Source organism: Lonchura striata, chromosome Z (assembly GCF_046129695.1).
Source record: "Lonchura striata isolate bLonStr1 chromosome Z, bLonStr1.mat, whole genome shotgun sequence".
Lineage (NCBI taxonomy): Eukaryota > Metazoa > Chordata > Aves > Passeriformes > Estrildidae > Lonchura > Lonchura striata.
The window spans coordinates 28151589-28166859 of record NC_134642.1 but is presented as its reverse complement, the minus strand read 5'-3'; the positions used below and the strand labels follow the sequence as shown (position 1 = coordinate 28166859).

The 15271-nt window shown below is 35.9% G+C and overlaps 1 protein-coding gene across 2 annotated transcripts in view; it reads right to left on the bottom strand.

Annotated features, from left to right (window-relative positions):
* Positions 1-1672: 1672 nt before the first annotated feature.
* The window catches only part of CENPK (centromere protein K), a 22069-nt gene continuing 8470 nt past the window's right edge, over positions 1673-15271 (bottom strand). For both annotated transcript variants that reach the window (XM_021534380.3, XM_021534381.3), the window contains exons 5-10: positions 13506-13552; positions 9931-10013; positions 9726-9824; positions 9410-9539; positions 5654-5707; positions 1673-3358 (exon numbers count right to left, since the gene is read on the bottom strand). In XM_021534380.3, coding sequence (XP_021390055.1) covers positions 3200-3358; positions 5654-5707; positions 9410-9539; positions 9726-9824; positions 9931-10013; positions 13506-13552 — 572 coding nt within the window. In that variant the 3' untranslated portion in view covers positions 1673-3199. The remainder of the gene's footprint in view (positions 3359-5653; positions 5708-9409; positions 9540-9725; positions 9825-9930; positions 10014-13505; positions 13553-15271) is intronic.

Below are 15271 nucleotides of genomic sequence, written 5' to 3'. Positions count from 1 at the left end.
TGCACATTCCAGAAGAATCATTACTGTATAATGAGTAATTTTTTTCCTCTTGATATAAATGCCAGTCTAATGTCTAGACCACAGCAAATCTGAATGGCAAGTAAGGCTCCTGTGGGGTGAGATTTTCTACTGAAACAGTCACAGAAGAAAGCACCAGTCCCCAAGGTTTAGCCTATGATTCAGCAGGTGACTGCTTATACCCTGGCTGGTGACACAGTTGTGACTGGTATCTTATTCTTAACCATACTAAAACTATCAGCTCCATAACAGGAGAATATTGCATGTATTAGATGGAGAAGCTGCCTACTTATCTGGTGCAGCGGCAGCACTGTGAGAAGTTTTAAGCAGTGCCAATATTCCAGAGATATAGGCCTAATCAAAGAGACCCAGCTAATTACAATACTTCCATACTGAGCAATGACTGAAATCAAAGACATCTGTCCTTTTGCAGGTTGTTACCATGACATTTGTCTTGACCTGCATGGGTTATAACACACTGATAATAGGATTACCTGATTCTCTCTAGATAGGCATGGCTGAGTAGGGAACAGCTGGTCAACTAAGGGAAAGAAGCAAAGGCACAGGCAGACTGGCATTGATCTTCCTACTTGCACCTGGGATATGACTGGCCTTCTTGGCCACAGGGACACACTGCCAGCTCATACATCAATTTTTCATCTTACTCAGGCTTGGTAGCTCCAAATGTTCATTTAACATCCTAGTTTTTTTGGTTTTTTTTTTTTTTTTTTTTAATACCTTTGTAGAGTTAAAAATTGATGGTAAGCTAAACAAATCCTTATTTCATGGAATGCACATGGAGTCACAATATTAGCATTTAATAGAGGTATAAATTCCAAACAAACAACTGTTATTTAGACACGCACAGAGAGGAAAAAAAGAAGAAATTATCCTACTCTTTCTACATATGGCCCAATGTTCCTGATTGTTGAAAGTACTGATGAAAGAGCTTGCTCCTAGCTTTTTTTCATAAGGAAGATCTGTTCTTCATCACTGCCTTGCTTTGCTTCAATTTACTTGTCAGGATTTTTCTAGAAGCTACAGCTTTCGGCTAGCTCTGTTTCAGTCTAAACCAGCTTCTCTTAAAAACTGGCAATGCATTTTAGGGTTGGATTATCTCTTTCTACAGGTTTTCTTCTGCTGTACTGATTCAATCCCGCCTGAGGAAAAAGCTCTACACTGAACCTTTGGGTTCTGAGCATATCCAGGGCCTAAGCAGAAAGGCTTCAGAGAATTATGAAGATACTGTGGAGCTGCAGGAGGATCTCAAGGAATATCTATGTGTATCTCCTCAGGGTTCAACAATTAGTAGGATAGAGATTTCTGAACCTACTGACTGCCAATTTTCTCTAATAATTATAAATCTGAATTCCTTGAGGCTTTTTTGCATGTTCATATGTAATCTTACAACATATTTCATGGCAGCGAGTTTCGTAATTTAAAGTAAAGCTTTATGTGAAGCACTTTCATTTAACTCTATTCTAGTATTTCATTTGGATGAGATTTGATTTTGATATAAAGAATAATGAATATTGCATCTTCTTTAGAGCATTTTTTTATAGACTATCCTATTGCAGTGCTTTGGTTTGGGTTTGGATTTGGAGGTGGGTGGTATAGGTTGGTATTTTTCTTCTTTTTAAACACAAGAGACTACTGAATGTTTAACATTTTTCCTTTCATTTATTAATGTCATGAGAGAAGCAGTCATCCAGCATCAATAAAATATTTAAGCAATATTAATAAACAAGTTGAAAGGATAGCAGAATACAAAGCATTTAAACACAAATGAAGGAAAAAACCCTAAAGAGACAATCCTATAAATCTAAGCCAAAAAATGTAGTTATTCTAATTCTTAATTAAAAATACTGTAAGATAAATGTGTATAGATTAGTCAGACTCTAGAATTCATAGAAGAGGTTAAATCACAACAGGAGGGCAGCTACACAAGCAATATGAGCCAAAAAGAAGTCAATGTTCATGTACAACAGCACACACCACATCCTATACTCATACTTAAACACCAGTTGGGAGGGTAAAATGAACAGCATTCACTCAAAACTACACAAGATGAAAGATTTTTTGCTTAACATTTAATTGGTTTAAAAAGGGCAATTACAGTGGATTGGCAATTATATTAGATTGGTCCCCCTTACTTCTCCCATGCATCCTTACATGATATTTAAAAGTCATCACACCAAATCACAGAAACACCATTCCAAAAACCATCACATAAAAACATTCTGTGAGTGTATACAACTCTACTTTTCCATCAAACTGAAAAATCATCCAAGTTCCTCCCTCAATAAACTAAAATCTGGTTAACAAAGGATAATTTAGTCACTACAGATAAGCAAGAGCAGAATTTTTGTACTCAGTACAATACTATAAATATGGCTACATAAAAGACTGAGATTGCAAAGAATACCAGCATTGAGTCAGAAGTCTCTCAGTCTCTCAACTGACATAACTTAGAAGCTGTAGAGCCCCATTAAAAGCCTTGATAAACTAGGTCTGAAAAAGTGAAGACAGATACTGTAAGGCAATATAGTGTAACACAAAGTGGGCCATTTGGGAAGCGTGCAGTGAAAGGTGCAGACTCAACATCTGTGCACCTTGCACAGAAAGATGTATCAGCTTTCCTATGTGTTTATCTTGGAGCCAGTAAAATTGTTTGCAAGGGCTCTGAGAAACAAGCAAGGCATTCTTGAGAGGATACCTCTCTGCTAGTTCCAAATGTTTGCAAGGCCATGTACAGGAGCAGTGCTGTTATTCTGAATTTTGTCTCTACAGAATACAAGAAAATACTAAAGGAAATAGAGATGTCAGGCAATCTAAGAAGTAATGTATAAAGTATGAATTTAAAGTAAAAAGGACTGTTAAACATATTTGTCTATTACATTAATTGGCATCTTACAAAAGCACTGAAAAAAGCCTTCCATAATGCAAATCTTGGTATAAAACTGAAAGCCAACTGTAAGCAGTTAAAATAGAGGTATAGAGGTTTTTTTCGTTTTCTACATTTTATGATCTTAAATATCCAATTTAATTTAAAAGAAAAAAAATCATCCAACAAGACGCAATTCTTGATACTTAGAAAGCTTAGTAGGAAACCTAAATATGTCCTGGCCCTGAATTAAGAGTACTGGTGTTGTTTTGTTTTCAAGTGAATGTGTAGGTCACACTACTTGTGAAAAGCTTGGAGGCGCATTCTGTTTGGATCTTCTGGATGTCTCAGGGCCATTCCACATCGCAGCAGCAGCTCAATGTAAGGTGGCCAAAATGACTCATTGATTGTTATGTAAGGTTCATGTGGTGTGGCCATTAATGTGTTTATCAGCATCTGGAAGACCAAAAGTATAGAATTTAGGAAATTAACAAAACAGCTAGATTTTATCTCCTTGAACCAAATTTTTACAAACTACTGTGATGTAGGCAATATAAGATACAAAGGACTACAAAAGAAACATGAGACCTGTTCAAAGTAGAAGTAAAGCAAAGGACTTCCAATTAGCTACACAACACATTTTTTGACGTAAAAATTAGAAACAGAATCCTCTTTTATTCCAAAATAAATGTAGATTAAATGCTGCATCAAATACAGAATTAGTTAATGGAGTTAAAAACAAAATCAGTTTTGTCATTCTTTTTCAATTAATGGAGATCATGTACATGCCCTCACAATATTGCTTATGGGGAGTACTGCATACATTACAGACTAAATAATCTTACCTATCCCACGATGCTCTTTCTATTTATCCTAGATATTTCATCTTTCTACTCAGAGCTTTTAAATGTTATACTATCCCAATTTCAGTAAGTACAAAATATTTTTTGCCCGTTAGTGCTAAAGACAAATTCAAAATCCTTGCTACCAGTTTTTATACTTTTGCATCCTAATAAAAGACCCACGACTACTAAAAGACCCAAATGAAGAACTGTTCTTCTTTTTCAGAACACTCTGAAGAAGAATTGTTCCAGTTAATAGGTTTTGTACTTCCAATTATGAGAACTTACTCCAAATGCATTATTCTAGAAAAACTTTTACTTAGTTTTTCCTGACATCTGATACTCAAAAATAGCCTTCATGGCTGTAACTTTATCTGTATCTCAGAAAACATTTTTCAAATTTAACAGGGACTTGAAGCTAGAACAATATGACTCAACAAAGGAAAACCTTCCAAAATACAAAGATAAGGAACATTGACACTTTAGGTCAGGATGTTGAAATTCAAAATGAGTCTGAATTTTTCAAATAGTGTGTTCTTCCAAACAGAAGTCAGACATTACTTGAATACATTCACATTTTCAGAAGATTAACAATAGCAGAAAAATATGAAGGGCAATTTTAAAGCATTAGAAGAACTTCAAAATTCTTTTTCCATAAGGGGTGTGGCTACTCTGAATTCTGATCTGTTTTCAAGCTCTGCCTAATTTGGCATTAACAGGTATGCTGAGATATTTGAAACATGTAAAATTATTTTGATGATATGAACCCAAAGCCTGGCTTTAAACTATAGTACAGTGTCACAGTGATTAGATAATAGCATCTTAATACCAGAAAGTTTTTATACATCACATTTTGCCTCAAGAAAAAAAAATTCCCCAAGGATATCTTGCATATAGAAGTCTAGAACTGTCTAAGGAGGGGGAACAGAAAATTTCCCTTCAAATGCTACATTTCAGACAAGAAGGAAAATTATGCTTTGCAATTCACATTCATAAATTGCACTGCAATTAAAAATTCACACTAAGCAATGCTTCTATACTTATAAAATAAATCAGAAATGCATGAATTGGATGAACTGATTTCCTTGTATGAGTTAATAATCCAGTTAATGCACAAGACTATTGGCCCTCCTGAGGCTACATGGTAATTAGTCCTTCTGTTAATGTATATTTCAGAAATATTTTTCTTGAAACAATATAAAATAAAGCATGAAATGGACCATTTTTTTTGTTGAACAAAGTTATTTGTCTCTCCCAACATGAGCCACTAAGGCACATATAACTTCTTTGAACTAAACATTGTAAAATCAAGAAATAAGAGACAGCCATTCTCCAGCCTAAACTGAACAGTATTGCCACACCTCTTGTAAAAATTTGGGGGTTACTTTCATAGGAATTAAAATAGAAAATTGACCTAGATTCATAGAATGGCTTGGGTTGGAACGTACCTTAAAGATCATCTCATTCCAAGCCCCTGCCATGGGCAGGTGCACCTTCCACTAGACCAGGTTGCTCAAAGCCCTATCCAGCCTGGCTGTGAACACTGCCAGGGATGGAGCATCCACAGCTTTTCTGGACAGCCTGTTCCAGTGCCTCACCACCCTCACAGTAAAGAATTTATTCTTGACAGCTAATTGAAATATCTATTCCTGTAATTTAAAACTATTCCCCCATGCAAAAAGTTGTTCTCTGTCTTTTTATAAGCCCCCTTTTAGTACCAGAAGGCTGCAATGCTCCTTGCACTCTTCTTGTAGACACAACATTCTTAATCATTCCAGATTAACTGTCTTAACTAAATACCACATACCATTACTTATATTAGCAATAAACACTTTATCATCATCATCACCATCATTACATCTGAATATTTAAAAATTCCTCAAATCTCTACATAGTAAAAACGTCTTACCTCTAAAATTTCTTGCAATGTTATCAGTTCTACAACTGGCTCTGCTGAAGAGTTCTGGAAAGATAAACATTCACCAGCCAAATTGACAAAACCCCAAACCAGTCAGAAAAAATATTAACTGACAAAGTAAAATAATTACACAATTATTCGATTGCATAGTACACAATAGATGAAAACTTTTAGTCAGATTTAGTCCCAACAGAAATACAGGTTGCATTTAAATCTACCAGTTCAAAACCCTACACTTCAAATGTAACATTTTTTGAATTGTCAAGAGCGATTAATCTAAAGTGATCATGTTTTCACTTGTGTTTACAAGTACATCATATTTATAATGTTGTACAGAACCTTCTGTGAACAAGATTTGTTAAGAGGAAAAAATATTTTTCATGAGTTTTAAATAAGTGTTTGTAATACAAATTTGACACAACCCAAGACTTAATTTCATAGTATCTTAATATTTTTTCATGACTTGATAGTGAATATTTACTTGTTTTGAATTCAACTAAAACATTTATTTTATCAAGGTTAAGAAATAGAGTAACTAAAAATTTTGGTGGAATAAAAAGGCAATGATAAAATATCACTAGAAGATTATTTTCCTTTGCAGCAAGCAAATCAAGCCATTTGTCTATAGAGATTCCTTTGGCAGCAATGTCACTGGATCTGCCTGTACTGTTGCATGGTAAACCAGATTCTTTAATTTTCCTGTTTTATTCTTTTTCTCCATGCACTTCAGTTTCAACAAAATAAAGGAAATAATATTCCACTGGCTTTCTCAGCATTGCTGCTGAATATATGAGTTTAAGACCTAGGATATTACCAGTTGTGCAGCACCTTATACAAATTCCACTTCTGGACCAGAGGAAGAATACAAACAAGAAAGAAGAATATTCTGAAAGGCGAGTTCTGGATCCTTTTTCCCAGTCACAGTTTGTAATAGACTCACACCTGCAGAGAGTCTGAAGTTTCAGTTTCCAGGGAGAGCCTGCTCCATGGAAGCTCTGCAAATCCTGGAGCTATGACTCAATAGCATCTATCTATCTGCATTCATCTTGATATTTGGCTGAGGCAATAGAATCTACATTACCTATCTGCTAAAAGCTCCCTAGAGCAAACACGAAGGTATTTAATAACCTCTGCTGATATATTTCACTGTCAAAATTACTACTAATACAATTAAGTACCACTAATCACTTAATGCTTATAAAGTCATTAAGTAGGATGCTCAGCATTTTATTATTTAGCCTGAAAGGCACCTTCTTTACCATTCCAATCAGACAGATTTGCATAAAGAATATTCCTCAGCCTCTAATTTTTCATATTATTATCTTGAATAAAATAAAGTAGATTTTTACCTTAGATTTAAAATGCAAGATCATCATTACTACAGTCTACCTATATTAAAGGTGGTGGGCCATGGCAACAGAAGCCAATCTGAGCTTCTATGATGCAGTCTTCACTCCCACTCCCAATCCCACATGCATGTCACTAGGTGAAAGAAGGATGGAACCAGACGAGCAAGGTTTGGAGCAGTTCAAATTATGCTGCAGCCATGTCCCACAGACATCAACCCTGCACAGATGCCCTTTATGTGGAACCATTGTGAACACAACACACTTCAACAAAGTGAAGCAAAATGACTGATGTGCAGAGTTAAGAGTTTGGTGCTGCTAGACTGTTGAACCAAACTGATAATACAAGTGAATAATGTGTTCTCCTGAACTAATATAGCAGCTAATTTTATTGCCAGTGATTACAATTTGTATTTCTGACAATAAATGTAGGCAAAAATGGCCGGCTGTCCTGCCTTCACAATTACTTAGATGCAGATTAAGGGGTACCTGTTGTTAAGTCATGTGATCCAAGTGAATCAAAAGATATAGAAAAGCTAGTAATTCATAAAGAGTGAAAAGAAAGAAAAAAAACTGTCAGAAACCTGTATGTTTAAGAGTTCAGAAAATGTATAAATAAAATTTAAGCTAAGGAAAGATAAAACTTGTGTTGAAATTAATCAAAGTAGTTTTTTTGTTTAAGTAAAGTGATTGGTGATGGCCAACGTGGGTTCACTATAGACCATTTACATCCAACAAATTTAGTGGCCTTCTACAAGAGTTACAGTATTTGTGGAAAAGGAAGAAAACTGATGCTATCTACCTGGACTTGTGCAAAGCATTTGATACTGTTCCACATGAGACTGTTTCTAAAATGGAGAGACTTGGAACAAAATCTGTCATATTTACTAACAACAGGAAAGGAAAGCATTGGTTTGCAGAAAAACTAAGAGTCAACAAAATAAGATATTTGAATAATACTTTGAAAATTAACACCATGTCTTGACATCTCCACTTGGTATTTTTATGTGCAAAATATGTGCTTATGTGGAAAACAGATTTTTTTTTTTTTTAATTAAAAGATCAGGATTCATTAGCTGCAAATTATAGACAGAAAAAGACAAGGGTGTAAAATTTGGTGCCTTGGTGGTGGGTGTGAGCTAGTAGTTTTATTTATAATATCGTTTCTTAACAGGTTGTAAAAAACAAATGAAAACAAACATAGACAATGGTTATTACAAGAGTAAGCTAGGAAATTGAAAAATATGTCTTACAGGAGAACATAAAGGTGTTGCTAGTTCAATTAACAAAACAAAGAGAGGATATGAGACTGTTGCCATAAATATATCAGGAAGAATAAACACAAGAAAGAAAAGGAGCTATTCTAGGGAAAATTCTGGTGTAAGAATACGAGTGGATCTGTGTTAGACTTGGATAAATTTAGACTGGGAGCTGTGAGACAGTTTCTAACCAGAGTACTAAGATACTAGAAGAAAAAACACAGGAAAAACAGCAGTAAAAAAATTATTTGTGCTAAAATGGAGCTCAATGGTAATACTGAGGAAATTACATTATGTGGTTACCTGAAATAACAGGGAACTGGATTAAAGAAATAATTTCTACTTCTGTAATATTGTGTGCCTGAAATCAAAATCAAAACCTGCCTTTTTTCATAGCTTTTTCTGTATCTATCAAATAGTGATGGTAATAGTTTTATTTTTACTGCACACTATGAATTTATTATGCAAAATACTCCCTGGCTGCCTATTCTCCCTGAGGTCTTACGATAGTTTTTGACCCAGTTTGCCTAATGGTTAACATTCCAAACTACTCTGTAATTATAAACACTTTTCCTTATTGTTCCAAAAACATTGTTAAACAATTAAAATTTGCTTTGCCAAGTAAAATAGGGATCTAATTGCCCAGTCAAGTAAAAAAAAAAAAAAAAAAATTTGGACTGAACCCCACACTGTTTCCAAATTTGGCAAAGCTTGCAGTTCAGTAAGAAATACAATATATTGCTATGCATCTCATTGGATAAAGGATATATACATTAAAAAAAGAAAATATCCAGCTGGAATCAGCCTTAAATAATATAAAACAACCTGAGAAATATAAATATATAAATATATACTGTATATATATTATATATATATATAAATATATATATATAATTATATATATATTATATATAATATATATAATATATATATTATATATATAATATATATATATATAATTATATATATTATATATATATATTTATATTATATAAAAATATAAGCCTAGAGGATCAGCTGTATAAACTATGCTTATTTCAAAATACAACTGCAGGTTCAATGCTAGTGACTTGAAACAGATATTGCATCTAATTAAGTAGAAATTGGACATTTAAAATTTAATAGGTAAAGAAAAGTCTTACCTTTTTTTTAATATTTTCACTTCTCTCTGGAAGGGGAAAATATTCATCCAGGAATCCACCCAAGGCAGTCAAGAGTTCTTTCCTAAAGGTCTTTAATTTCAATACTTTGGTTTCCAATTCATTGAGTTCTCTAATTTTCAAATGAACAGTAAAAACAGCAACAGAACAAGGGATCAAATCAGGTAACTAAGAAGTCCCTTCTAAGTAAAAAATCCTGTATTATCTATTGTTAGAAATTAAACATCTTTAATCACAGGATATATGTTAGGATGTTCATGTTTCAAATATGAAATACATTTCAAAAATGTAGAAATACCTTTTTGTGGAAGGATGTTCATCTTGGGTATTTACCTCTTCTTCGATTTTATTAAGAGTCTCTAGCATCTGTTTCTGTTCCTCATACCACTGCTGTTCTCTTTGAAACATGAAAGGTAGGAAATGGCACAACAGATAAATAGTTTCCTGGGCAGTCAATAAAGAAAAAAGCTTACAGCATTCCAAAGTCCCAATCATTGTATTACCTTTTCAGATCTTCTTCCAGATGTTTATTCTTTGACTGAACTGTTGACAGCATCGTTTCAAGATCATTTTTCACTTTCTGCAACTATAAAATAATAGAAATTAAACTATTGTTTGTAGGTACCCCAGGCTGTAGTATTTGTTCTATGTAAGGCTACATCTGTAAATCTGATAAAGAGGGACAAAATCATCTGCAATTTCTTAATAAACATTAAAATCTAGTTTAAAATGCAGGAGCTATTCAAAATGTCACTGTTACCTCACTGTTACCTTACTGTCAGTTGCTCATCAGTGTCCTCTTGAAGCTCACAGAGCTTAACAAAATATTTAATTTTACCTGAAGTACACACATGAACTGCTCAGCTGATGAATGGATGAGGAGAAAATGACTACAGCATCAGGGCTCTATGATCTAAACTATTGCAGCTGCTGGCAAGACGGAATCCATGCTACTTGCACCCACGTAAGATATACTGAAAATGAAGATGGGTCAAAGAAATACTAACTGCATCCATGAATTAAATGATCTTCAGTATTATGAATATCTGGGACAGGAAATATGAAGAAATAAAACTACTGCAGTCAGAAGCTATAGGCATTACTGAATCTAGGGAGTAGTGGATTCTCAGTGGGCTGGGTCTTTCACTATAGCATCACAGAATGGGTAAGGTTGTGTTGAGGAACACATTCAATGCAGGTAGCTCAGGGTGCAGCTGCAGCAGAGCTACAGGTTGAGCTCTGGGTTGAACTCGGGCAAGAGCCCCAGGCAAGAGGCCATGAACTGCCAACTCTTTGTAGAACAGGGGGCCTGGGGATCTGTGACCCTGCCAGGCGAGGGGACACTGAGACATGGCAGCAGCTGATGATGCCTGCATTTACACTGTGAGGTTACAAAAGCCTTTTGTCTTTGAGGGTATAAAATTCATTTGTTCTGGGTCCCTCCCCAAAGGCACTCACCTCAAGCTGTTAGTCTATTATTATGCCATGATTAAATTATTTTATGGATCAGGATGTGTGAGCCTAAGGGAAGACGGAAACCTAGGATTGAGCTGGTAAGGACATCTGATCTGTGTGAGTGGGATGTGTAGCTGCAAATGGGTTTAGTGACTGACACCATGGACAAAGTTTCCTTAACCATTGTGACAGGCCACAGTGAGTTATGTGGTCCAACCTCCCTACTCAGGCAGGGATTATCCAAGAGCACATGGTTCTGGTTGCATCCAGACAGTTCTTGACAAACTCCAGCAAGGGAGACTACACAACCTCTCTGGGCAAATTCTGGGCACAGTAAAGAAGCTCTTCCTTGTGTTCTTGTGCATCCCATTGCCTCTTGTCCAATTGCTTGGCATCAACGAGAAGAGCCTGGCTCCATTCTCTTCAGATACTTGTATAAATTTATGAGGTTTCCTGTTAGAGCACTATGGTCTTCTACAAAATCATTATATAAGCCTGTGATTTAGATGTATTTTTATTGCTTCCATACAAAATAGGAGCACTTAAGAAGTTAGCTCAAAGAAATACACATTCTGAAAATACGCTACAGAAACAAGTATGCTCCATATATACACAACATCTGAAAAGAAAGCTGTAATCCTCAAATATCAGACTAACATGTCAATCAAAGTGCGTAACCTAACAACTTTTTGATAGTGACTCTTAACAGCAGTCAGGTTTGCTGTTGTGAGTGATACTAGAAGGCATTAGACACAGGAATATTCTCAAGTCGCATAGCATTCCTATGTCCCATCAATATAGTAAAATGTTACCAGCAAGACATCACTGATTTGCTATTTCCTCCAATGGAGGAACTCAACTGTGGAGTTGTGTTATTGCATGTTTTATTATAATTTTGCAATGTAATGGTTTGTTCCTATGTGCCTCCCATATTCAATTTGGTTTGTCCCTAGTTTTCCCACCTTACCCAAGTGTCAATCCTCCCCTAAAGTGCCGAATCATTCCCTTGTCCCCTCCCAGGTGCCCTGTCAGTCACTCGGTATCCCTTCCCATACATCCAGAAGCTTCCATCCTAGGTGCCAGGTGATTGGGCAGGAGCCTGGGGCCCCTCCCATATCCATCCCTCGTTGGTTCCCATATGTGTCTGTCTATACAAGAGCCACTCCCCATTAAACTCCCATTGGCTGACTGATTCCCCTCCCCTCCTAGTATATAAGATGTTGCAAGCACCTTGCAGGTGCTCTTGTTGGCAGGCACTGTTCAGGTGTTGTTGGGCCCTGCTGGGCTACAATAAACTTTGGATTCAGCCCCCAACAAGAGACTCTCTTCTCTGTCACCCGTGGGATTCAGCTGCGCCTGTCAGACCCACCAAGCACTCTCCAAAGCCCCACTGGGCTCAGCGGAGGGTGCTTCATCTGCCCCTCTCACCCCATTGGAGAGCTAGCTGGGGCAGAAAGGGACTGAGAACTGGGACTTGGGGCGAGAGCGCGGTACTCAACAAACTATTTGCAAATTATTGCCACAGAATTCAATAGCTAAGGTAACTGGCTCTTCTGTGTAACATATAATATTACATAATTTTCTATTAAATATGAAATTAAATATATTATAACACTTTGTTTAAAAAAGCACACACAAATATCTTAAAGGCAGGTGTCAGAGTATAGGGTCAGACTCTTCTCCGTGGTGCAAAGTGATAGGACAAGGAGCAAGAGGCACAAACTCAAACACAGGAATTTCCACCTGAAAATTAGGAAAAACTGCTTTACTAGAGGGTGACTGAGTGCTGGAACAGGCTGCCCCAAGAGGCTGTGGCTTGTCCTTTTTCAAAGATATTCAAAAAGCCATCTTGACACAATCCTGTGATGCACTTAGGGGCAGGGTTTAGTGGTGGATTTGGATGGTTGGACTCAATCATCTTAGCGGTCTTTTCCAACCTAAACTATCCTATGATTCTATCTCCAGAGGTCCTTTCTAACTTCAGCCATTCTGTGACAAATTCCACTTAGCAATTAAAATTCAGCCATAGATCATTTTGAAAACACAATTCAGAGTGGATCTACTTGCCCAAGCACTTGCACATTGTTAAATGAAAGTAATCTTGAAAAGTAGTGTGTAGGCTTCAGCCCCAGAAATGCACCCTGCTGCATAATGTTAAAGATGATGGCTAAATCTTTGCAAGACATGGTAATCAGCCTCCTTGGCATGAGATTTCTGTCTCCTGGTGGCACCCAGCACAATGGGACTCTAATCCTAAGTGAGGCCTTGCAGCATTAATGTAGCAGGGGTGTAGGGGTGTCAATTATCACATCATTTTCATTGCATGCAGATAAGTTTGTTGAGCTACTGTGATTAGATGGTGTGTCCAGAGGCAAAATACTGTTTATTGTGCATTACTCAGTGACTTGTGCAATAAGTCAGTTTAAAACCTCACTAATTACAACTAGGAAATTCTACTAATTACACTAGAGGGGGGGAAAAAAAGCATTAGAAAAACATAAACGGCTGAAGGAAAATACACAGCATTTTAGCAGTAATCCACCCTAGGAACAATCAGATGAAAATGCAGCAATTGCATATATTATTTTTCTTTTTTTTTCCCCAGAATTTTTATTAGACTTACCTCTTCTTTTCCTAATTCTAACAGTACATCTGGATTGGTAGAAATTACTGAAAAATAAAATGAATCGTTTATTTTTTCACTGGACAATAAAGATTTATTTATTCTAAAAAGCAGCTTGGCTAGAGAGAAATTTGTGTAGCTTCTGAATAACAGTTTGGTTCTCAGTAGCAGTTTAATCATATGCTGTGGTGTCCTGCTGGGCTAACCTACTATCACGATTCAGTAAATTAAATCAGACTGAAAAAAGTGCACTGTTAATGCTTGTGTGTTATTTTTATACTTGAACTAGCTCCAAGTACATTGGTGCAGTTGCATAATGAATAAACAGCACATTTCTATACACTGCAAGACAACCAAGCCTGATTTTTTCAGCAGAAGGCAATCAACATTACCAGTGTGGGCAATAAAAAAAATTCTTCCAGTCCTCCGATCCCTTGCTAAATAGCCTCCTAAATGCTTGATCAGGACTATGTAACCTAGTTTTAATAACTTCAGAAGCACGTCACCATCCTTACTGTTCACAAGAACAGTAGGGAGATGAATGGCCCAGCAAAGCCAATATCCTAACTCAAACACTGAGCAATAGCAATACCTAAGAAAACCAAAGTACAATTCAAGAAGAAATTTTTCTCCAGAATGCTTCTACAAAATGCAGTGATTTATGACTCATGCATTTTCAGAACAAAACCAGAATTCTTGTTTTTTACAGCATTCAACAAACTCTAGCCAATTCTCAGATCCATGTCAACTTGCAGCTTCTGCATAAACCTATGACTTTTTTGACCTATTTCAATACATTAACAGGAGAAATGAAAGCTATTCTAACAGATTAAAATCTTTATAAGAAAGATTTTTTGTGCAAGTTTGGGCTTGAAATCTCTAATCTTACAAATAATGACTTAAATTAAAAATTCCTTAATCAAAAAGGAAATCCTTAACCCTCTCATGACAGCAATAAACATCACCTAAATAAAAACCATCTATTAAATAAATTCAGAAAAGTACTTTCTTTGCTAATGTTATAGTACTTACCTCAAAAATTTTAAGAAGCTTTAGATTAGTAGTTTTAAAAGAGCTGTTTGTTCTGAGATGAAAATCGGAAAACCTACTGATGCATCAAGAATGCATTAAATTAAATGTTTCAATAAAACTCCTTTTAATTGGAAAATTACTGTTTCTAAATCTTGATGCAAAATTTGAGTACTCTGCTCCCAATTAAGTTTAAGAGCTGCAGAAGATAGCAGTCTGTGCTTTATTAGAGTAGGATTTCTTTATTCACATTAATATACTACCTACATGTGCTAAAATTCATTGGTGCACTTTTGTTCACATTCACTGGCATATTTGAAGAAAACCCATACAATTCTTCCCTCTGCCATCTCCTGCTGACATGATCTTTATAAGCCTTCCCTTACCAATTATTATCAATTTTTACAACTGCCTCATAACACTTCTTTATTTCTAGATACCTAATCCTGAGTTCATGCTTGTTGTTTATGCTGTGTGAGTATCAGAATAGAAGGCCCTGTGCTCATGGGAAAGAAATCACTAGCCATAATTTAGTGAAGGAACAATGCAGATCTAAAACACTGGGACAACACACTTATGCCAGCTGCTGCTGTAAATTCACTGCTTGCTCAATCCACAATCAATTCAATCTTTTCCAGTTTTGTTGAATCACTACACTTGCAAAAATCAAATGTCAGAGAGAATTGCCTAGTGATACAAAGTACAATTACTAAGAAAAATACTACCAGATGCTAGGA